This window comes from Schistocerca gregaria, chromosome 1, assembly GCF_023897955.1.
Source record: "Schistocerca gregaria isolate iqSchGreg1 chromosome 1, iqSchGreg1.2, whole genome shotgun sequence".
NCBI lineage: Eukaryota > Metazoa > Arthropoda > Insecta > Orthoptera > Acrididae > Schistocerca > Schistocerca gregaria.
This window is the reverse complement of record NC_064920.1, coordinates 596,082,234-596,107,490: the sequence shown is the minus strand read 5'-3', so window position 1 is coordinate 596,107,490 and position 25,257 is coordinate 596,082,234. Positions and strand designations below refer to the sequence as shown.

The 25,257-nt window shown below is 46.0% G+C and overlaps 1 protein-coding gene across 2 annotated transcripts in view; it reads left to right on the top strand.

Annotated features, from left to right (window-relative positions):
• The window catches only part of LOC126358186 (FAD synthase-like), a 111,270-nt gene that overhangs the window by 52,085 nt on the left and 33,928 nt on the right, over window positions 1-25,257 (top strand). For both annotated transcript variants that reach the window (XM_050007527.1, XM_050007528.1), the window contains exons 7-8: window positions 19,953-20,041; window positions 20,146-20,278. In XM_050007527.1, coding sequence (XP_049863484.1) covers window positions 19,953-20,041; window positions 20,146-20,278 — 222 coding nt within the window. The remainder of the gene's footprint in view (window positions 1-19,952; window positions 20,042-20,145; window positions 20,279-25,257) is intronic.

Below are 25,257 nucleotides of genomic sequence, written 5' to 3'. Positions count from 1 at the left end.
GGCTGGCAGAGTCGAATGGGAGTGCAGGTGAGAAGTGGTTGGTGACATCTCCGCATTGAGCAATGAGTGTCAACTCTCGATGGGGCGGCTGTCAGTTTGATGGCTGGCTGGCAGAGTCGAATGGGAGTGCAGGTGAGAAGTGGTTGGTGACATCTCCGCATTGAGCAATGAGTGTCAACTCTCGATGGGGCGGCTGTCAGTTTGATGGCTGGCTGGCAGAGTCGAATGGGAGTGCAGGTGCCAAGTGACGGGGGCAGTGGCAGGCAGGGAGACCAGTGTCTCCTATACCCTGTCAGTGGGGTTGGTGGCATTGTTGTGGGAGGGATGGGCATGCAAAGCCACAGCTGTCTATATTGGGTCCAGAAGGCAAGCTAGTCAGAAGTTGTGCAGGAAACTGTCAGAAAGCATGTGTTATTCCATATTGTGTGGATGTTGTGGAGTAGTTGTGAGGGTTACTGCTTTCCGCACTGCTTGAGGGGAGGAAGGACCCAAACGTGCTGCATCTTGGAGGACACGAGTTGCATCACAAGGTGACAGTGGAGTGTCTTTAGCAGTCAGTGGCTGGAGAGTTGGTGAGATGAACATTGCGGGCCTCCTTCATGTATTTTGGCTTGAAGTGGCTGAGCACCATTGGGAACTTCGCGTCATCATGGGTTATACTGCAGCCAGTGAAGATGCCATCAGCAAGGAAAACTGCAGGTGTGGGTCCCGGTGATCAAAGGACTGTAGATGAGCTGTGGTGCACCCAGGTGGAATTGGAGTAGGGTACCAGAGGCTGGGCTGTTGATCTTCTTGTCACCTTGAGTTGTGCATGTGCAGGTCGGTGTTCCAGTTCCGCAAGATGGGCAGTCAGATCAGAGATGATGGGGGTTCCTAGAGAGGCAACCACAGGTTGCGAGGCATTGGTTGGGCTGTTGGCGGAAGCCATGGTTGTTAGTTTGAGAGGGGGAAAACATGCTAAGCACACACAATAGAAATAGCTTGTGGTGTGGTCTGAATGCACTGCTGATGCTGTGAGGTGGCCATCGAAATGCTGAATTGTAGATTTAGTCACCTTAGTTAATTGTTGTATCACCAGTGTGAGAAAGTGTTCCTACTTAAGTTAGTAAAATGATCACAAAAATGTAGCTGAAGTTGAGGGCATGAGAGCAGGCATGTCAGGTACAGCACGGTGAATAATGTTCACAAGGTGTTGAGAAAAGCAATAGATTTCTTCAGATAATTATGACAAGGAGAACTGAATGATCTCAAAATTTACTAGTTCTTAGCAAAAGTTGATTGCTCATATTATAACACTAAATAAAGAGCTGTGCAGTAAGAATCATTAGTGCTGATTCGCCTCAACAATAGAAATCTGACAAACATTACACATTAATGTGGGATATAGAAAAAAGTCACTATCTCATTTCCGAGTATTCACTAGCATGAACACAATTTTTGTTCTCTTGAGGTGTGGAATTGGTTGTGTCTCGTGGGAGAAATGGCCAGGACAAGATCCAAAGGAATGGAACTCAGTTATCACCCAAACATACTGGCCATAATGGGTGGGAGCTTGAAACTTGATTAGTATCCACATGGCACAAACACTTGCCAGTTGGAGGGAACACAGATGATTCTGAATATTTTTTGACAAGTGTTTCAAATATGAAGTGCATCAACAAGTGGTGTATCCATCACACTGTGTGCGGGACTGAATTCTGATATTATCATTGTAAAGAGAAGGTCTGAACTGAGAGTTAGTTTAAGCCAGTAGAAGCCTAGCTAGGTCCAGAGCTATTGTCTAGGTCCTGGTAGTCAGCAACCCTGATAAACAGTGTCCAGTAGAGTGGCTGAATCAGGAGCTCTTGTGAAAGTAGGCAAATGAAGAAAGAAACTTGCTTCCTTAGCTGATGGGAGTAATGAATTAGGCAGGAATGGAATGGGGCAGGATTGCTAAGACAAATGCCCTGGGAAGAGCTGAGAACAATGAATTGAGTGAAAATGAACGTATTAGTGTTTGACACTGTTGTTACTAATGAAACGTAATTGACTTTAACACCAACATAAACATCTTTTTCTGCTGTTCTACACAGAGGCAGACTACTAGGTTTTGATTTAAAATGTTTCTGCAGAACAGAAGCAGTTGTTCAGAATAAATAACTTCAATTTTAAATTTATTTTGGTACGTAAGGTGGTTTTGAAAAAATGATTAAAGTTTTCAGTCATGTAGAACTAAAATGCTGTAGAATGTCCACAGTTTGTGTTTTTTGTCAATAAAATGCCTTTGTGGCTACATATTGAACATATTATTAGAAGGTGCAGCCACAATGCCAAACTTCTCTCAGCCTTTCTGTACTCTCTTGAAGTGGATGGAGTTGATGTTCAAGTGTTCCACATGTGTTCTATTTTGCTGCCCAGTGGAGTCCCTTAATGCCATGAAGGCAGTTCATATACACATATGCTGCATGAGAACGAGCGTAATTGATACAAAGGTGGTACCAGGAAGCTATTTCAAGAGAGGTAACAAGTAAGGCTGCAATATGTCTGTGAAATGCCACTGTACTGATAAAGTTCAATGAATCTGTACCAGAGGTGACTTTAATGTCATACCCAATAGGTCCCCACACTAAGATTATAGGGATAATAAGATTGTGTGTCTTCAAAACCTTGGCGGACTGTGTCATCTCTCAGTGATGTCACCGTACTGCAGATGGTGGTCATTTGAGGTCATACTGAACCCTAATTCATCACTGAAACTATTACCTGTCTGCATATACCGCCTCTTTTTGGTTTGGAAATTTACTCCTCCTACTGTTATTTCTGTTTATATCACACCACTGTAGTTTTCAAAATAAATATATACTGTGGAATAATAAGTTGGACTTTGTGCATAATAATCTGTTTTATTGGTTAAAACTGTAGACATTGGCCTTCTTACATTAGATCGTGATGAGATTTCCTATCTCTTGATAAGTTTTTATCTTTCTGAAGCTTTAGTCATGATTAATCCCATCTCTGTATAAGTTTTTATCTTTATGAAGCTCTAGTAATGATAGAAGGAGATTGACACTGTTATATTTTTCCTCCGCCATGCACTGTACCGTGGCTAGCAGAGTATGTAGGTGTAGAACCTAGTAATTGTAGTGTACCAGTACTTAACGGTACTGAATATGGTGTTATCAACACTCTGGTTTGAGGCATTGCATATAAAACTATCAGGTACTTCATTAACAGTTGAATAATCTAACAGCCTATCAAGATTGGGCACATCATGTTATGTATGCTAGGAATCACTTTCACAGATCCTCCTTACCTAATTTGTGGTAGTTGTAATGCAGCTGTTGAAGCATATTCCTGCCAAGCAGCTGACCAAAATTTTGCAGCAATTATTTCACTAATAGAACAACAACTTTGGCCTGTGTTATACCATGAACTTACCAAGCAAATTCAGTTGCTTATATTCCATCAGGTTCCACATCTTTCTCTGATATGTGATGGGTTATTGGTGAAAAACTCCATAGTGTCAGATAATTTTGATCACTATGTCAACAAATTCGTGTCCTCCAGATAGCTGGATCATCCAAATGCAATTGTGATGTTGCTAAATCTGAAGGTTCCCTACATGGGTAAGGAGGAAATGAACAATTTCCTTTCCCTCCTCACTGGATGTGTGGCACATGAGTGGTTCACAGATATATTGAAGAGAGTAGTTTCCGTAACAATTCCAAATAAAATTTTTTGCCATTGATAAAATAAGTATTTTACAATAAGCTAGAACCTCTGGCTATTGTGTTAACTAGAATAGCAATACGAGAGTTCTGACAGCAGTCCACAAAGGAATGTACCTAAAATACAAACATGTTAGTAAAAGGACGAATGGCCTTTCAAACCATGATGCACAAATTTTAACACTAAAAGGCTTTTATACTCAAATAAATGTCACATATAATTACAAACTATGCTGGAAAGTTAATCCAACAGCAATAGAGAGTTTTTTTAAACCTCATCAAGGAAGAAGAGTGGCAGGATGTTTATATGTCGATAACATAGATGACAAATATAATACTTTCCTTAACACATTTCTCGTGCTTTTTGAGAGTTGCTTTCCATTAAAATGTTCTAGCAGTAAAAGGCAGCCCGGGTGCCTGACTAGTGGGGTAAGGATATCATGTAGAACAAAGCAGGAATTATATCAAAACATTAGAAGTAATCACAATCAATCTACAGTAGCCCATTACAAATAGTACTGTTATTAGGAGGGCAAAGAGTATGTGGTACGTAAATAGAGCAGCGAATTCACAGGATAAAATTAAAACCATATGGTCAGTTGTGAAGGAAGTGTCTGGTCAGCAGCACAAGGTTGATAATATAAAGTCAGTTCATAGTACAAATATTTCTGTTACTGATAAATCAGATATATGTACAGTATTTAACAATTATTTTCTTAGCATTGCTGGTGAATTAAATAAAAATTTAGTTACTATAGGGAATCATATAACTCTCTTGGCAAATGCCTTTCTGAGATTGATGTCTGAAATACTCCTCTGTGATACAGACAAGGGGGAGATTAAGTCGATAATTAAATCACTGAAGACTAAGGACTCTCATGGATATGATGGAATGCCTAGCAGAATATTAAAGTACTGTGCTGCACATGTTAACCCTGTTTTTAGCCATATTAGTAATTTTTCCTTTAGGAATTGTCAGTTTCCTGAAGTACTCAATAGTAAAGCCACTTTATAAAAAGGGAGACAGGAATAAAGTAGACAAAGGAAAAATGTAGACAATTTTAGACCTATTCCTATACCATCAGTGTTTGCTAAAGTTATTGAAAAGGCTGTGTATGTAAGGATAATTGATCATTTTGTCACTTGATTCAATATTAAATGTACAGTTCGGCTTTAGAAGTCATTTAACAACTGAAAATTCTATATTCTCTTTTCTCTGTGAGGTACTGGCTGGATTAAACAAGAGGTTTTGTATGCTAGTCATATTTTTTATTTAACTCAGGTGTTTGATTGTGTTGAACACAAAATATTGCCCCAGAAATTGGACCATTGGGGAATACGAGGAGTTGCTCACAATTGGTTTCACCTCTTACTTTAGCAACAGAGAGCAAAAGGTCATTATTCACATTGTTGAGAATGGCTGTCATTGTGATGTGGGGTCTGAGCAGGGTATTGTCAGGTAGAAGGTGCCCAAGGGATCAGTGTTCAGGCCACTCCTGTTCCTTATTTATATAAATGATATGCCCTGTAGCATTACAGGTAACTCTAAAACATTTCTGTTTGCTGATGACACTAGCTTGGTAGTGAAGGATGTTGTGTACAATATTGACTTGTTGGTTTCAAATAGTGGAGTTCATGACATAAGCTCATGGCTTGTAGAAAATAAACTAACACTAAATCACAGTTAGACTCAGTTTTTACAGTTTATAACACACCATTCAACAAAACCTGACATTTTAATTTCACAGAATGGGCGTATGATTAATGAAACTGAACAGTTCAGATTTCTAGTGGTTCAGATAGATAGTAAGCTGTCGTGAAAAGCCCACATTCAGGATCTTGTTCAAAGACTTAATGCTGCCATTTTTACTATTCGAATGGTATCTGAAGTGAGTGATCGTTCGGCACGAAAATTAGTCTACTTTGCTTAATTTTGTTTGCTTAAGGCATATGGTATTATATTTTGGGGTACCTCTTCCCATTCTAAAAGGATATTTTATGCTCAGAAACAGGCGATTCAGGCAATAAATTGTGTAAGATCACAAACCTCTTGTCGACCTCTGTTCACGATTCTGGGTATTTTGACATTTGCGTCTCAATATATATATTCCTTACTGTCATTTCCTGTTAACAATATTAGGTTATTCCCAAGAACAAGCAGCTTTCACTCAGTTAATATTCGGCAGACCTCTGTTCACGATTCTGGGTATTTTGACATTTGCGTCTCAATATATATATTCCTTACTGTCATTTCCTGTTAACAATATTAGGTTATTCCCAAGAACAAGCAGCTTTCACTCAGTTAATATTCGGCAGAAATAAAACCTGCATTTGGATCCGACTTCCGTAACTCTTGTGCAGAAAGGTGTGCAGTATTTTGCTGCATCCGTTTTCAATAAGCTGCCAATAGAAGTAAAAAATCTTAGCAGTAATCCAGTTGCTTTAAATCGAAACTGAAGAGTTTCCTCATGGGTCACTCCTTCTGTTCTGTCAAAGAGTTCCTAGAAAAATTAAGCTGATTCTCGTTGTATTGTTGACTCCGTTTACTTAAACTTATGGCTTGACTTTTTTCGGGTTCATAAACGTATTATTTTTATGTGTTACTACTTTTATGTTGTAATTTCATGTCCTGACACATTCCATGACCTTGGAGATTTGCTCCTCAATTTGGTCCTATTGAACTTGACGTGTAGATAAATAAATAAAAAGTCAACACCAGGCTTAAGCAGTTCTTGAAACAGCAGAAAAGAGAACCTCTGAAGTTGTTCTGTGCCTTGTTCAAATGGAGCACTAATATGATGAGTGCATGGCAGAAAGTTAAAAAGATGTAGAAACCTAAATATGGCTACAACATTGGAGATAAAGTCACCAGATGGATACAAGACTTTGCACACACAATTACTTCTCTGACTATTAACACTCAAGAAATTTCATTTGGTAGCATGGCAGGCGATCACTTTCCGTTCAACTTGAAAGAAATCAGGCTCGAAACAATGCCAAAGAGATGCTCAGGAGTTGTTCTTGCCTTGTTGTATTGCAGTGCTAGCATCGTGAGAGCACTAAGGAACTTACATTGGCAGTCAAGCAAAGACTACCTCCCTCCAGGTTTTACAACATTGGTTACCACATGCTTGTGCAAATACATCATCTGAAATGTGGTGTTGTTGTAGTTATCCATCGAAGACTCGTTTGATGCAGATTTCCATGTTGCTCTATCTTGTGCAAGGCTCTTCATCTCTGAATAACTGATGCAACCTACATGCTTCAAACCTGCTTACTGTATTCATCTTGTGGTCTCCCTCTATGATTTTTATCCCCAACATTTTCCTCCAGTACTAAATTGGCGATTCCTCGATGTCTCAGAATGTGTCCTGCCAACTGATCCCTTCTTTTAGTGAGGATGTACCACAAATTTCTTTTCACGTCAGTTCTATTCAATACTACCTTGTTGATTAGATGATCTACTAATCTAATCATCAACATTCTTCTGTAGCACCTACACTCCAGACAGATATCTAGCTGGCCGCTGTGGCCGAGCGGTCCTAGGCACTTCAGTCTGGAACCACACCGCTGCTACGGTCGCAGGTTCGAATCCTGCCTCGGGCATGGATGTGTGTGATGTCCTTAGGTTAATTAGGTTTAAGTAGTTCTAAGTCAAGGGTCTGATGACCTCAGATGTTAAGTCCCATAGTGCTCAGAGCCATTTGAACAGATATCTACAGGAAAGTTTTCCTAATAACTGAATGTACATTTGATGTTAATAAATTTCTCTTCTTCTCCTTCCCATTGCCATTTTATTCATACATTTTATATTTTCTCTGCTTTGGCCATGATAAGTTACTTTACTGCCCAAATAGCAAAACTCTTCTACTACATTTAATTCCCTCAGCATCACCCTATTTAGTTCAACTATATCTCTATTATAACTATATTCTGTTATCCTGGATTTGATTTTGTTGATGTTCATCTTATATCCTCTTTTCAAGATGATGTCCACTCCATTCAACTGCTCAGATGTTCTTTGCTGTCTCGGAAAGAATTACAATGTCGTTGACAAACTTTCTTCTTACTGAACTTTAATTTCGTCTCCAAATTTTTCTTTGGTTTCCTTTACTGTTTGCTCAATGGACAGATTGAATAATATCTGGGATAGGTTAAAGCCCTGTTTCATTTCCTTATCAACTGCTGCTGTCCTTTCATGCTCCTTGACTCTTTATAACTGCCCTATGGTTTCTGTATAAGTTGTAAATAGCCTCTCACTCCCTGTATTTTACTCCTGATACCTTCAGAATTTCGAAAGATGTCATCCAATCAACATAGTGAAAAGCTTTCTCTAATTCTACAAATGCTATAAATGTATGTTTGCCTTTCTTTGCCCTATCTTCTGTGGTGCATTATAGAGTCAGTACTGCCTTGTGTGTTTCTACATTTATCTGAAATCCAAACTGATTTTGCCGAGTTTAACTTCTACCAGTTTCTCTGTTCTTCTGTAAATAATTCGTGTTAGTGTTTTGCAAGTATGATTTATTAAATGGATAGTGCAATAATACTCACTCCTGTTAGCACATGCTTTCTTTGGAATTGGAGTTATTACAACATATTTTCAGTTAAATGTGGCTTACAGAATAATCACTTACGAAATATCTGCACAAATCATTATACTCATAGTAAAGTAGGGAACAGATGAAGGCCATGCCGTGTCCTATATGCCGTTTTCTCTGTGCTATTGCAACAACAAAACTCTGAAAATGGAGTATTAAACTGCAAATGGAGTGGAGGCTGGAAGACAACTAGTTACTTTGTAGCACTTAGATTGCTTCAGATAGGAATTGACAGCTTTGTCACATTCATTTGGTCAGATTGTTCATCAGTTTTTTGTGATATCTCAACTGTGAACAATGATGTACAAAATCATGTACTAATGCATAAGCTATGCTGTCTTAGAATCCCAGTTACTTTTATCACAGGTATATATCACCTGCTTCACACTTGATGAGTGTAAATTTGGTTATGCAATGAAATGAATGTCCCATACAGTATATAGCAAGACCTCCATCTAAGGGCAGTCTTCAGCTCAGTATTTTACACCATATGTACTGCCTGTATTGAAAGTTCTTTGCTGGCAACTGTTGAACTAGTACATATGCAGACAAAATATTCCTCTACTCAGTGACTGTGCCTTTCCAGGATGTATGCAAATGCAGTGGCCAGATTCTATTAAAATGTTTTCTAATGTGTTGAAGTAAATATAAACTATTTGCTTTTAGCAACTTCTGGAGTCCTGAGTTCCATACAGGACACTCACCCGCTCCCTGTCCAGAGGATATGCCAGTGGTTACAGCAGAGCAGTGGCCATCATGAAAACTTCTCAGTTCATCAGGCACCTGGGACGGAATTAGATCCTATTTCTACTTGAAGAAATAAGTGCATTGTCATCTCTCAACACCTCCAGCATCTTATGAACATTATGCAAAAGATGGTTGGCTTACAAGGATATGGTACTTTCATGAGACAGGTGCTTTGGGAAACCTTATGTGTTAACCAGTCGACCAAGACAGACAACAAAATGGATAAGTGGATTGCCCTTTCAAATGTGTGACACAAATTGAGTACTTTATCTCAATGTTAGTGCATGTGACCACATCCCTAAACTGAAAGTTAGGGATATAAATCATGGAAAGAAAAGTTGGAAGAAACATAGTGGAACTGAGATCCAAAGCTATACTCTGCAGTATGTTGCAGAACAGTGCAGTGTCCCCCCTGCGGGTTCGGGGGTAAGAATAGGCCCGCGGTATTCCTGCCTGTCGTAATAGGCGACTAAAAGGAGTCTCAAACGTTTCGGCCTTATGTGATGGTCCCCTCTTGGTCTTGGATTTGACCTTCAATTTTCAAAATTTCCGTTGTTAGTGCGTGCCATTTGGGGAAGGACGCCTTACGTGGTGTTTTTCTATTGGTCCATCGTGCACCACCATCTTGCATGCTATCTATTGTCGTGTCGCGGGATTTACACCCCATGTCTTCTGGGTTGCCTCCTTCTCGTCTTGTGCGCAATCCCCTTCTTAGTGCCCACGACAACTGTGGACCCTTTCAACACCTAAAATCCAGCATGGTAGCCAGTCCGTTGTGGTGGGGTCATCATGTACCCTCTTGGTGGTAGCCCCCTGACAACGCAGGGATCGCACTACAGATGCCAGAGCCGTTTCCTCCCCATGCATGCCAAGGAGTATGTGCCCATCTTGTCTGGGGCACGGGGACTCCGGGCAACGGGATATCGGCCAGGTACCCGTTGCTTTGGCTGGGTGGCGCCCTTGGGGAGAGCCCTCATTCGGAGTAGGTGGCATCTGGGCAGATGTGGCACAATGAAGCGCAATAAATCACACCAAGCTGGTGGTCGCACTGCCACCAGTGTCTCTAAGCAAGGCAGAATTGAATTTGATGCTGCGCAGTATGACCCTCAGTCGTTCCCCTCGTTCGCTGCGCCTTGGGAGGGACACAGATCTACTGCCAAGCCGGAGCCTTATGTACCACAATACCTTGTCTGCAGCAGGACTGATGGTGACTCCTTTCTTATGACAAAGCCTCTGATTTTTGTGGAACACCTCGAGGATAAGTTTGGGGAAATGGCAGGGTTGTCTAAAATGAGGAATGGGTCCATCCTCCTCAAGACATCCTCCCCAGCCCAGTCACGGGTGTTGCTCTTGTGTGATAAGCTGGGAGACGTCCCTGTTACCGTCACTTCCCACAGTAGCTTAAATATGGTCCAGGGGATTATTTACCATCGCGACCTCTTGTTACAGTCCGACGACGAGCTGAGAGCCGACTTGGAACGAAGTTGTGTGCATTTTGTCCGTCGTGTACATAGAGGACCCAAGACTAACAGGGTGGCCACCGGTGCCTTTATCTTGACCTTCGAGTGTGCTGTATTGCCTGAGAAGGTCAAGGTAATGGTTTACTGTTGTGACGTCAAGCCATACGTCCCTCCCCCGTTGCGGTGCTTCCAGTGCTGGAAGTTTTGGCATTTGTCCTCCCATTGCCCATCCACCGCCACATGTCGAGATTGCGGACGCCCCTCTCATCCCGATTCTCCATGTGCACCTCTGCCTGTCTGTATCAACTGCGGGGAACACCACTCTCCATGCTCGCTGGACTGCCCCGTTCTTCATAAGGAGCGGAAGATAATGGAATTTAAGACCCTGGACCGGCTTACTTATCATGAGGCAAAACTGAAATTCGAAAGGTTGTATCCTGTCCCACTTCGAACATCCTATGCTGCAGCCACGTTATCGTCGCCCTCGCGGGCAGCAGTTGTCGCCTCATCTGTGCCGCCTTCAGTGGGCCCTCGGGGCCGTACATCTCTGTCTGCCTCCCACGTGTCTGGCGGCAAGCCTTCCTCTGTTGCCCCCTTAGCAGTTGGGGGCAAACCCTCTTCTGTCACTCCCCCCGCACATGCTTGGGGAGTGACATCTGCTGAAAAACCAGGGGGCTCGATCCCTCCCCCTCCCCCTCCTTCTCCGCCGGCGTTGCCTCTGCCGATTCCTCTCTTGCGGAAGGGGTCCCTCGGGGCCCTCCCTTCTTCCGTTTCTTCTCCTACCCAGCCGGATGTCAGCCAGTGGCTGAAGGTTAAGCCACCTGCTGGTCATAGGGCTTCTGCATCGTCGTCAGCCTCCGACGCTCCTTCAGAGAAACTCTCCCAGCCCTCTAACCCAAAGGACAGACGCGAGAAGAAGGAACGGAACGTGTCCAAGAAGAAGGTTTCAGTACCGCCTGCTGTACATACACTCCTGGAAATTGAAATAAGAACACCGTGAATTCATTGTCCAGGAAGGGGAAACTTTATTGACACATTCCTGGGGTCAGATACATCACATGATCACACTGACAGAACCACAGGCACATAGACACAGGCAACAGAGCATGCACAATGTCGGCACTAGTACAGTGTATATCCACCTTTCGCAGCAATGCAGGCTGCTATTCTCCCATGGAGACGATCGTAGAGATGCTGGATGTAGTCCTGTGGAACGGCTTGCCATGCCATTTCCACCTGGCGCCTCAGTTGGACCAGCGTTCGTGCTGAACGTGCAGACCGCGTGAGACGACGCTTCATCCAGTCCCAAACATGCTCAATGGGGGACAGATCCGGAGATCTTGCTGGCCAGGGTAGTTGACTTACACCTCCTAGAGCATGTTGGGTGGCACGGGATACATGCGGACGTGCATTGTCCTGTTGGAACAGCAAGTTCCCTTGCCGGTCTAGGAATCGTAGAACGATGGGTTCGATGACGGTTTGGGTGTTCCGTGCACTATTCAGTGTCCCCTCGACGATCACCAGAGATGTACGGCCAGTGTAGGAGATCGCTCCCCACACCATGATGCCGGGTGTTGGCCCTGTGTGCCTCGGTCGTATGCAGTCCTGATTGTGGCGCTCACCTGCACGGCGCCAAACACGCATACGACCATCATTTGCACCAAGGCAGAAGCGACTCTCATCGCTGAAGACGACACGTCTCCATTAGTCCCTCCATTCACGCTTGTCGCGACACCACTGGAGGTGGGCTGCACGATGTTGGGGCGTGAACGGAAGACGGCCTAACGGTGTGCGGGACCGTAGCCCAGCTTCATGGAGACAGTTGTGAATGGTCCTCGCCGGTACCCCAGGAGCAACAGTGTCCCTAATTTGCTGGGAAGTGGCGGTGCGGTCCCCTACGCCACTGCGTAGGATCCTACGGTCTTGGCGTGCATCCGTGCGTCGCTGCGGTCCGGTCCCAGGTCGACGGGCACGTGCACCTTCCGCCGACCACTGGCGACAACATCGATGTACTGTGGAGACCTCACGCCCCACGTGTTGAGCAATTCGGCGGTACGTCCACCCGGCCTCCCGCATGCCCACTATACGCCCTCGCTCAAAGTCCGTCAACTGCGCATACGGACCACGTCCATGCTGTCGCGGCATACTACCAGTATTAAAGACTGCGATGGAGCTCCGTATGCCGCGGCAAACTGGCTGACACTGACGGCGGCGGTGCACAAATGCTGCGCAGCTATCGCTATTCGACGGCCAACACCGCGGTTCCTGGTGTGTCCGCTGTGCCGTGCGTGTGATCATTGCTTGTACAGCCCTCTCGCAGTGTCCGGAGCAAGTATGGTGGGTCTGACACACCGGTGTCAATGTGTTCTTTTTTCCATTTTCAGGAGTGTAGTTCTGGCTCTGGGGATGAGGTGGAGATCCTCGCCTCTGCCGCGGATCTCGCCCTCGCGGAACCCTCGGGGGCGCAGCTGACTCTAGTCCGGTGGCGGCCGTTGGCTCTGAGGCGCCGTCTGCCTCTTAGTCGCCTTCATGCCCTCCCAGTCCCTTCCTGCTTCCATTCTCCAGTGGAATTGCGGCGGTTATTTCTGCCACCTGCCTGAGCTCCGGATGCTTCTGAGTGTTTCCCATGTTCTCTGCATTGCTCTTCAGGAAACTTGGTTTCCAGCAATGCGGACCCCTGCCCTTCGTGGTTATCGGGGATACTATAAGAACTGCGCTGCCTGTCAACGAGCTTCAGGTGGAGTTTGCCTCTTTGTTCACCACTCTGTAGCTCGCCAGTACCCCTTCTGACGCCTTTAGAGGCAGTCGCTGTCAGGATTGAGCTCTCGCTGGCTATTATTGTTTGCTCTGTTTATGTTCCTCCAGATGGGGAGCTCCCCCGACATGTCTTGGCTGCGCTGCTGGCTCAACTCCCGCCACCATTGCTGCTTGTGGGCGATTTCAATACCCACAACCCTCTATGGGGTGGGACTGTCTCCGATGACCGCGGTCATGCCGTGGAGCATGTGTTGGCTCAGCTCAACCTTAGCCTCTTGAACACCGGTGCTCCCACGCATTTCAGTGTGGCCCATGGCTCATTCTCGGCCATCGATCTCTCTCTTTGCAGCCCTGGACTTGTCCCATCCCTCCATTGGAGAGTGCATCCTGACCTGTGTGGTAGTGACCATTTTCCCATCTATTTGTCACTGCCCCAGTGTCATTCTTCTGGCCGCCAGCCCCGCTGGGCTCTCAACAGGGCTGACTGGCCGGCTTTTACTTCCGCTGCCACCATTGCTTCTCCCCCACAGGGTGACATTGACGAGGTGGTCCGTGTCTTTACCACGTCAATTATTTCTGCGGCCGATGCTGCCCTCCCCCGCTCTTCTGGACTCCCTCGGAGGAAGGCTGTCCCCTGGTGGTCGCCGAAGATTGCTGTGGCTATTCGCGACTGTAGGCGGGCTCTCCAGCGTCATAGACGGCACCCATCTCTGGAGACCCTCATCGCCTTTAAGAAGCTCCGTGCCTTGGCCCGTCGTCTTATTGCACAGTGTAAGCAGGAGTGCTGGGAGAGGTATGTTTCATTCTTGGGCTCCCTGTCGCTCGTGTGGTCCCGCATCCGGTGGATTTATGGATACCAGACCCCTATGGGTGTCCCTGGAATCTCCCTGGATGGTGCTGTCTGCACTGAAGCTGCCGCCATTGCTGACCACCTTGCTGCGCACTTTGCTACGAGCTCTGCGACTGCAACTTACCCTCCCACCTTTCGCTCTCTAAAGGAGCGCTCCGAGCAGACGCCGTTATCATTCCACACACGTCGTTCTGAAAAATACAGAGCTCCTTTCAGCAAGAGGGAATTCCTCGGTGCCCTTGCCGATTGCCCTGATACAGCACGAGGACCGGACTGCATCCACGCGCAGATGCTGAAGCATCTCTCCAGGGACTGCCAGAGACACATCCTCACAATCTTTAACCGCATTTGAAGCGAGGGCGTGTTCCCGTTGCAATGGCGAGAGGGTGTTATTGTCCCCATCATGAAGCCCGGTGCGGACCCTCTGGCGGTGGACAGCTATCGTCCCATTACCCTCACCAACGTTTTGTGCAAATTGCTCGAACGTATGGTGGGGCGGCGTTTGTGTTGGGTCCTTGAGTCGCGCGGTCTCCTCGCTCCATCCCAGGGGTGGCTTCCGTCAGGGCCGGTCTGCTGCGGACAATTTGGTGCGGCTGGAATCTGCTATCCGTACAGCCTTTTCCCGCCGTCAGCATCTCGTTGCTGTATTTTTTGATCTGCGGAAGGCATATGACACAACATGGAGGCATCACATCCTTGCTACGTTGCATGAGTGGGGTCTTCGTGGTAAGCTCCCAGCTTTTCTTCAAAACTTTTTATTGCGCCGCTCTTTCCGGGTGCAACTCGGTGTCGCCTCTAGTTCATCTTATATACAGGAAAATGGGGTCCCGCAGGGCTCGGTGTTGAGTGTTTCCTTATTTCTAGTGGCCATTAATGGTCTGGCTGCAGCCGTGGGGTCGTCGGTGTCTCCTTCTTTGTATGCCGACGACTTCTGCATCTCATTTAGCTCAACGACTACAGGAGTGGCCGAACACAGGCTGCAAGCAGCCGTTCGCAAGGCAGCAACATGGGCTCTGACTCATGGATTTCAGTTCTCTGCAGCCAAGATTCGAGTTATGCACTTCTGCAGGCGTCGGACGGTCCACCCTCATCCAGAAGTTTACCTTGACGGCCACCTACTTGAAGTGGTGGACACTAGCGGCTTTTTAGGACTCGTCTTTGATGGCCGGCTCACATGGGTTCCTCATATTACTCAGCTGAAGCAAAAGTGCTGGCGGCACCTCAACGCCCTCCGCTGCCTGAGCCACGCGTCTTGGGCTGCAGATCGCTGCACGCTGTTGCGATTGTACAGAGCCTTTGTGCAGTCCAGGCTTGATTATGGGAGCCTGGCCTATGGGTCTGCATCGCCCTCAGTGTTGACGTTGTTGGACCCCATACACCACTGTGGGGTTCGGCTTGCAACTGGCGCTTTCAGTGCGAGCCTCGTGGATAGTCTACTGGTGGAGGCCGGGGTTCCCCGCTGCGGATTCGCCGCCACCGACTGCTCGCCGACTATGCTGTCCACGTGCATTGCTCACCGGGCCATCCCAATCATTGCCTGCTTTTCCCTGCCAGGGTCCTCCCTCTGCCCGACCAGCGACCTAGGTCTGGGCTTTCCATTGCTGTCCGCGTCCAGTCCCTGCTGTCATTCCCTCTTCTGCCACCCTCCCGGGTCTGTGCACCCATGCCTCCCTGGTGTATGCCCTGGCCGTCCGTCCGCCTGGACTTGGCATGGGAATCCAAGGACTCGGTTCCGCCTGTGGCCCTCCGTCGCCGTTTTCTTGCGCTCCTCGTCTCATTTTCAGGCTGTGAGCCTGTCTACACTGATGGTTCCCTGGTAGATGGTCGTACTGCCTACGCTTTTGCTCATGCTGCCCATGTTGAACAGCGCTCCTTGCCGGCTGGCTGCAGTATTTTTACTGCAGAGCTGGTGGCCATATTGCGCGCTCTTGAGCATATGTGTTCCTGCTCAGGTACGTCCATCGTCATCTGCAGTGACTCCTTGAGCAGCCTCCAGGCTATCGACCGCTGCTATACCTCTTCTCCTCTGGTATCCTTTATTCAGGAGTCTGTTTTTGCCATTACCCGCTCTGGTCGTTCGGTGGTCTTTGTTTGGACGCCAGGTCACGTTGGCATCCCGGGGAACGAACGTGTCGACAGGCTGGCCAAAGAGGCGATCGACGCACCCACTTTGGAGATCGGCCTCCTGGCTCGTGATCTGCAGCTGGCGTTGCGCCGTAAGGTGCTTGGGATGTGGCATGATGAGTGGCGTAGCCTGACTTCGCCGAATAAACTGTGGGCTGTTAAGGAGATGACCGATGTGTGGCAGTCCTCCCTGCGGGCTTCTCGCAAAGACTCTGTCATCGTGTGTCGGCTCTGCATCGGCCATACCTACCTGATGCACGGACATCTTTTGCGTCAGGAGGATCCCCCCTGTGTCAGTGCGGGTCCCGGTTGACGGTCACCCACATTTTGTTGGAGTGTCCCCGACTGCACACCCTTCGGCAGTCTTTTAATCTCCTGGGCACGTTGCCTTTGGTTTTATGCGACGATGCCTCCATTTCTGACGACGTTTTAAATTTTATCTGTGGTAGTCCTTTTTATGGTTCCATTTAGGGGGGGGGGGGGGGTCCTGCCCCTTTCCCTTTCTGTGTCTCTTGTCCTCGAGTCTCTCATTGGTTGCAGATTTTAGTGTGTATTCGGTTGGTTGACTCTTTCCCTTTTTTTGTTCTCATGGTCAGTCAACCAGTCTCCGGCCCTCTTCTTTTCTTCCATTTCTTTCTGTCCGGTGTTCGTCTGTACTCTTATTGTCTCTAGTATTCGCTGCCACATTGGTGTTCTTTCAGTGACTGGGGGGAGGGGCGTCTCCTCCCCCCTTGGGGTTTTACCTGCTCCGTAAATTTTCGTGTCGCCTGTTTTTGGAATGGGGGACTGATGACCTTAGCTGTTTAGTCCCCCTTAAACATCCCAACAACCACCAACAGTGCAGTGTACGAGTGTACACGTGATAGTTGGCATCTAATGTCATATCATTAGGATACACTTCCATCATGGTAACTTCCTCAGTCACCTCTGCAGGATAAGTCATCAGGAACTCCTCAACAGATTCACATGACTCAACTTCAGAAGGTGATTTAAATAACATATTCCTTTTGTGTGAGCTATTGAAACCAGCAGGTTACTTTATGCTAGGTACTAAGCAAGCTGAAACTACTACTACTCCCAAGTGTCACCACTATCTTCCCATCAGAAAGTGCAGCAATTTAGAGCATGGTCATGGACTTTTAAAGAGATTGTAAATTATAAACATAGTTGAGAGTCTATTCCCATGGAGAGCTTTTATGCTACCTTATGGACTATCTGGAAGTTGATAGTGCCATATGGAACTACAATGATGGGTTGTTATGACCAGCTTTCAGCAATTATATGCTCTGTGTATTCTTTTGTTTTCCTAATTAACAGATGTACCACCTGTGTAATAAGGTGTTGGCTACATGGTATATACAGAAAACACCAATAAAAATAGTAAATACTTGAAATGTTTGATTAGTATAAGATCATTATATCTCAATTGCATAGGTTTAGGTTGCAAACTGGAAATTAATGTTTTAATAGGTATTTATCAAGGTACTGCTCAGCATGCATTGTGTTCCAAATGAGATACAGACTCACAACTTTTGTGGATGTCATGCCGCACCACACTGTGACATTTGTGTGATGTTTGCTTTGTTCAACAACCACTCTGATGCCCAATACTGACAACTGTACTGGAGACCGAACCTTCCAACATGAAACACAGCTTCAACTGACCATAGGAGATTGCCAAAAATATTTGACAAATCTACATGCCTAGCAAGAATCATCTCCCAGTATTCCAACTTATGATCACAGTCTTTGCAAGCTATCTTTCTTTATGATTACTGTGGACTTTGAAAGAGTATTTCCTGAACCATCTGCACATCCTCCTCCATCCTGGATGCTGAGGGTAGACTGCTTCTCTTAAGATTTGGTACAGAAGCTGTGTCCAGTAGGTCTGACTGGAAATTCCTTATGGTCTTTGGACCAACCAAGGCGCGAGTTCATTTCGCACTTTGCTACCATCTCTTACTTGTACCATGGATCACCATACTTTTTGTATCTGTATGCCAGCTGAACCTGCTCATGCAAAGTTAGAGATTGCACCATGGTCTGCCTCAGATATCTGCAATGACATATATGAGAATCATGATCCATTCACATTAACATAACCATCACCTCTGTTTGATGTCAGTGTGCAATAGTCATTCATGAACGGCCGGTGCCAGCACTAGCATGACGGGATGCAAAAAACGTCTGTGGACACGGAAAGTAGTGCAGTTGTTGTTGTAATGTGGAAATGGAGTCATTTATCTGACACCCTAAAGAGCCTGATCATTGGCTTTTTGGCCAAGGGAGAATGAATTTCTGAAATGGCTAAGTTTGTAAACTGTTTGTGTGCCACCGTAGATGATATAATCTATGCATGGCAAAATGATGCGATCCAAAACTGGCACTGAGGCAGCTGTGGTGTGCATGGGCCATAGAAGAAAGGGGTCAAGGACAGTTGTGGAGATGTGTACAGGCAGATAGACATGACTTTTGATAGTCCAGATGAACCAAGGGGCTACCAAAAGTGTCTCCTCAATGGTTTTTCAGTGAACATTGCTGCGTATGGGTCTCCACAGAAGATGCCTGGTTCACTGGTTCATGCACTCAAGTCGACTGCTGTGTGTCAGCAACAAAGACTGGAATTTACATGACAGTGCTGCAACTGAACATGCACTGAATGATGACTGATTGCCTTTCCATGTGAATCATGTTTTATGCACCAAGCAAACATTCTGCAACCATCAATGAAAGAGTTTTCTGGCATTCCCTGTGTGATCTCATCAATCTGGAAGGCACAGTGAATCAGCATCGAAATGCATCTGTCCTTGGGTATCATGTCCACCCATACATGCAGTTTCTCTTTTCTCAGCGCAATGGCATCTATCTGGCATCTATCAGCAGGACAAAGCAGCATGTCGCACAGTTTGCAGTGTGCATGTGTGGCTTGAAGAGTGCCAGGATAAGTTTCCTGTGTTCCCATGGCCACCAAACTCACCGGATTTAAAGCAAACCGAGAATCTGTGGGAACCCATTTCAATCGGGCTGTTCACACCATGGATCCTCAACTGCTCAACTGAGACATTAGTGCAACTGGCCATTGCACTGAAGTTAGCATAGCTCCACATTCCTGCCAGTAACTTCCAGAAATTATTGACTCTTTTCCTGCACCTCTTGTAGCAGTCCACACTTCAAAAAGTGATTATTCAGGCTTTTGACTGGTATTCATGTTAATGTTACCAGACAGTGTATAACATAATAAATTCTACTGTTGTAAATAACAGGATCTTTTTTGTTTACTACCTTGACATACGTGAGGATAGTCACTTAAGCAAGGTTGAAGCCAATTGTTTTCCCCATCAAAGTCCAGTTTCATCTGAATTAGGGCATCATCTCTAATGGCTTCAAAGTTCTCTGGACACTAAAATATAATGTTTCTTTTTTGGATAATCTGTCCCTTTCAAATATGTTATTACATTTCCACATTACTCAGTGAATGAAAATCTATTTAAACTGGGTCATAATGTGATAATGGTTCTTAATGCTTGTTGCGTGAATGTTTACTTTTTAAATGCCCTAAAGGTAAACATTATGTATCAGAGAATCCAACACTGATTGTGTTAAAATATGAATGCTATGAATACAATATCCTTGATAAATTTTCTGTTAAAGAAATGTGATTATTATACATCCATACAACATTAATAATTACTATATTACTTTTCAGCTATTACAGTTTACTAATTACTGTGGAATCTGACATAGAAAAGGATGCTGAGGAGGCTTACAATATGCTGAAGTCATTATTGGGAGAAGGTGCTGTATCTCGTCATCTATTCAGTGCATTTTATCAGGTTTTATATAAATTTGATGGATTTCCATATTGTACCTGTTACTGATACTACTTTGTTTTGTTCCAGATATTATAGTACCCTATGACAAGTGCCCACTGGATGAAACATATAGAAAAATAGAACAAGCAGTGGCCCGTGGAGACATGGCAACAGTGCGAGAAGCATTCCATTATGTAGCATCGTTATGTCAAAAGTACAAGTTAGTATCAGCCCTAAGTGTTCACTAATTGGTAGTGCATCAAGTTCACGGTGAGCCTCAGACATAAAATAATGTGAAGCTCTGGAAACCTTTTATTAGTATTTTCCTTGAAAATATCTTGTGTAGTTTATTATTGTTTCCTCCCTTTCTGACGCATTTGAAGTGACCTGCATTTTCACTTAAGAATAAAATGGTGTGTTATGCCTGACATTTAGCTACTTCCCATGTTTTCTAGTGATGACCCAGTAATGCTTCTCTGAGGTATATTTTAACATTCCCTTTTTTGAGTGTATTTGAAACATTTTCTGGATGAACACAAGTTTCATTGATGGCAGAGATCATTCTGTTTTACAACACTTTCTACTTAGCTGTTTTCACTGCAGCATATGGTACGTTACACTACTGTTAGGTACCCTTCATCCTATGAACTCCCAGCCTGATATCATCCTACGTCCTGTTCTCAAGATATATTACACATCCTATTGTTGCCAGTTCAGGTCAAAGAAACTGGTGCACCTGCCTAATATCATGTAGGTCTCACAAGTGGGGGAAAGAAATACAGTAGAAGAAGAATGGGTAGCTTTGAGAGCTGAAATAGTGAAGGCAGCAGAGGATCAAGCAGGTAAAAAGACGAGGGCTGGTAGAACTCCTTGGGTAACAGAATTTAATTGATGAAAGGCGAAAATACAAAAATGTAGTAAATGAAGCAGGCAGAAAGCAATAAAAACATCTCATAAATGAGATCGACAGGAAGTGCAAAATGCTTAAGCAGGGATGGCTAGAGGACAGATGTAAGGATGTAGAGGCATGTAAGAGAGATACTGCCTACAGGTAAATTAAAGAGTCCTTTGGAGAAAAGAGAACCACTTGTATGAATATCAAGACCTCAGGCGGAAACCCAGTTCTAAGCAAAGAAGGGAAAGCAGAAAGGTGGAAGGAGCATATAGAGGGTCTATACAAGGTCGATGTACTTGAGAACAATATTATGGAAATGGAAGAGGATGTAGATGAAGATGAAATGGGAGAAACGATATTGCGTGAAGAGTATGACAGAGCACTGAAAGACCTAAGTTGAAACACGGCCCCAGGAGTAGACAACATTCCATTAGAACTACAGATAGCCTTGAGAGAGCCAGCCCTGACAAAACTCTACCATCTGGTGATCAAGATGTATGAGACAAGTGAAATACCTACAGACTTGAAGAAGAATATAATAATTTCAATCCCAAAGAAAGCAGGTGTTCAGATGTTGACAGATGTGAAACTTACCAAACTATCAGTTTAATAATTCATGGCTGCAAAATACTAACACAAATTCTTTACAGGCAAATGGAAAAACTGGTATAAGCCGACCTCAGGGAGATAAGTTTTGATTCCGTAGAAATGTTGGAACATGTGAGGCAATATCAACCATACGACTTATCTTAGAAGATAGATAAGGAAAGGCAAACCTATGTTTCTAGCATTTGTAGGCTTAGAGAATGCTTTTGACAATGTTGACTGGAATACTCTCTCTCAAATTCTTAAGGTGGCAGGGGTAAAATACAGGGAGCAAAATGCTATTTACAATTTGTACAGAAACCAGATGGCAGTTATAAGAGTTGAGGGGAATGAAAGGGAAGCAGTGGTTGGTAAGGGAGTGTGACAGGGTTGTAGCCTATCCCAGATGTTATTCAATCTGTACATTGAACAAGCACCAAAGGAAACAAAAGAAAAATGTGGAGTAGGAATTAAAATCTACAGAGAAGAAATAAAAACTTTGAGGTTCGCGAATGATATGGTAATTCTGTCAGAGACGGCAAAGGACCTGGAAGAGCAATTGAACTGGGACAGTGTCTTGAAAGGAGGATATAAGATGAACATCAACAAAAGCAAAATGAGGATAATGGAATGTAGCGGGATTAAATCAGGTGATGCTTAGGGAATTAGTGTAGGAAATTAGACACTTAAAATAGTAAATGAGTTTTGCTATTTAGGGATCAAAATAACTGATGCTGGTCGAGGTAGAGAGGATATAAAATGTAGACTGGCAATGGCAAGGAAAGCGTTTCTGAAGAAGAGAAGTTTGTTAATATCGAGTATAAATTTAAGTGTCAGGAAGTTGTTTCTGAAAGTATTTGTATGGAGTGTTGCCATGTATGGGAATGAAATGTGGACGATAAATAGTTTAGACAAGAAGAGAATAGAAGCTTTCGAAATGGGGTGCTACAGAAGACTGCTGAAGATTATATAGGTAGATAACATAACTAATTAAGAGGTATTGAATAGAATTGGGGAGAAGAGAAATTTATGGCACAACTTGACTAGAAGAAGGGATTTGTTCGTAGGGCTTGTTCTGAGACACCAAGGGATCACCAATTTAGTACTGGAGGGTAGCACAGAAGGTAAAAATCGTAGAGGGAGAACAAGAGATGAATACACTAAGCAGATTCACAAGGATGTAGGTTGCAGTAGGTACTGAGAGATGAAGAAGCTTGCACAGGATAGAGTAGCATGGAGATCTGCATCAAACCAGTCTCTGGACTGAAGACCACAACAACAACTCACAAGCACGCAGAAGTGGTACAACACAATGTGGCATGGATTCGACTAATGGCTGAAGTAGCGCTGGAGAGAATTTACACCACGAATCCTGCAGGGCTGTCCATAAATCCACAAGAGTACGAGGAGGGGGGGCTCTTTATCACGTTGTGTGGAATCCCAGATATGCTCAACAACGTTCATGTTTGGGGAGTTTGGTGGCGAGCAGAAGTGTTTAAACTCAGAAGTGTGTTCCTGGAGCCACTCTGTAAAAATTCTGGATGTGAGGAGTGTTGCATTGCCTTATTGGAATTGCCCAAATCTGCCGGAATGCACAATGGACATGAATTGATTCAGGTGATCAGACAGGATGCTTACGTATGTATCACCTATCAGAGTTGTATCTAGACGTATCAGGGGTCCCACATCACTCCAACTGCACACACTGCATATCATTACAGAGTCTCTACCAGCTTGAACAGTCCTCTGCTTACATGCAGGGTCCATTGATTCCTGAGGTTGTCTCCATACCCGTACCCATCCATGTGCTCGATACAATTCTAAATGAGTCTCATCCAACCAGGCAACATGTTTCCACTCATCAACAGTCCAATGTTGGTGCTGACAGGCCCTCCCTCCCTCCCTCCCTCCCTCCCTCCCTCCCTCCCTCCCTCCCTCCCTCCCTCCCTCCCTCCCTCCCTCCCTCCCTCCCTCCCTCCCTCCCTCCCTCCCTCCCTCCCTCCCTCCCCCTCCCTCCCTCCCTCCCTCCCTCCCTCCCTCCCTCCCTCCCTCCCTCCCTCCCCTCCCTCCCTCCCTCCCTCCCTCCCTCCCTCCCTCCCTCCCTCCCTCCCTCCCTCCCTCCCTCCCTCCCTCCCTCCCTCCCTCCCTCCCTCCCTCCCTCCCTCCCTCCCTCCCTCCCTCCCTCCCTCCCTCCCTCCCTCCCTCCCTCCCTCCCTCCCTCCCTCCCTCCCTCCCTCCCTCCCTCCCTCACTCACTCACTCACTCACTCACTCACTCACTCACTCACTCACTCACTCACTCACTCACTCACTCACTCACTCACTCACTCACTCCCTCCCTCCCTCCCTCCCTCCTCCCTCCCTCCCTCCCTCCCTCCCTCCCTCCCTCCCTCCCTCCCTCCCTCCCTCCCTCCCTCCCTCCCTCCCTCCCTCCCTCCCTCCCTCCCTCCCTCCCTCCCTCCCTCCCTCCCTCCCTCCCTCCCTCCCTCCCTCCCTCCCTCCCTCCCTCCTCCCTCCCTCCCTCCCTCCCTCCCTCCCTCCCTCCCTCCCTCCCTCCCTCCCTCCCTCCCTCCCTCCCTCCCTCCCTCCCTCCCTCCCTCCCTCCCTCCCTCCCTCCCTCCCTCCCTCCCTCCCTCCCTCCCTCCCTCCCTCCCTCCCTCCCTCCCTCCCTCCCTCCCTCCCTCCCTCCCTCCCTCCCTCCCTCCCTCCCTCCCTCCCTCCCTCCTCCCTCCCTCCCTCCCTCCCTCCCTCCCTCCCTCCCTCCCCTCCCTCCCTCCCTCCCTCCCTCCCTCCCTCCCTCCCTCCCTCCCTCCCTCCCTCCCTCCCTCCCTCCCTCCCTCCCTCCCTCCCTCCCTCCCTCCCTCCCTCCCTCCCTCCCTCCCTCCCTCCCTCCCTCCCTCCCTCCCTCCCTCCCTCCCTCCCTCCCTCCCTCCCACACACACACACACACACACACACACACACACACACACACACACACACACACACACACACACACACACACACACACACACACACGTGTGCAGAGAGTTAACGAATTGGTGACTGCTGATGGATGCGTCACAGTGAACGAATTGTCACGCTACATTGGGATAGGGGAAGGAAGTGTTTGCAGAACACTGGAAGTGTTGGCGTTAAAAAAGGTTTGTGCCAGGTGGATTCCCAGGATGTTGACAGTGGTTTACAAAGGTACAAGGTAAATGGTATGCAGCGAACTTTTGGAACAGTATGCGAATGGTGGAGATGAATTTCTTGGAAGAAATGTGACAGGTGATGAAACGTGGCTCCATCATTTTTCACCAGAGATGAAGAGGCAATCAATGGAGTGGCTTCATGCAAATTCACCCAAGAAAAAATTTGAAAACCACACCTTCTGCTGGAAAAGTTATGGCTACGGTGTTTTTCAGTTCCGAAGGACTCTTGCTTGGCGAAATCATGCCAAGTGGAACCCCCATAAATTCTGATGTGTATGTGACAACACTGAAGAAACTTCATGCTCGACTGAGTCATGTTCAACCACATTGGCAAAAGCAGGATGTTTTGCTGTTGCATGGCAATGTACAGGCACGTCTGTCAAAAAACCATGAAAGCGATCACAAAACTCGGATGGATAACACTGAAACGCCCGCCTTACAGTCCTGACCTGGTTCCATGTGACTGTCATCTCTTTGGGAAACTGGAAGGCTCTCTTTGTGGAACAAGGTTTGAGGGTTTGGGTTG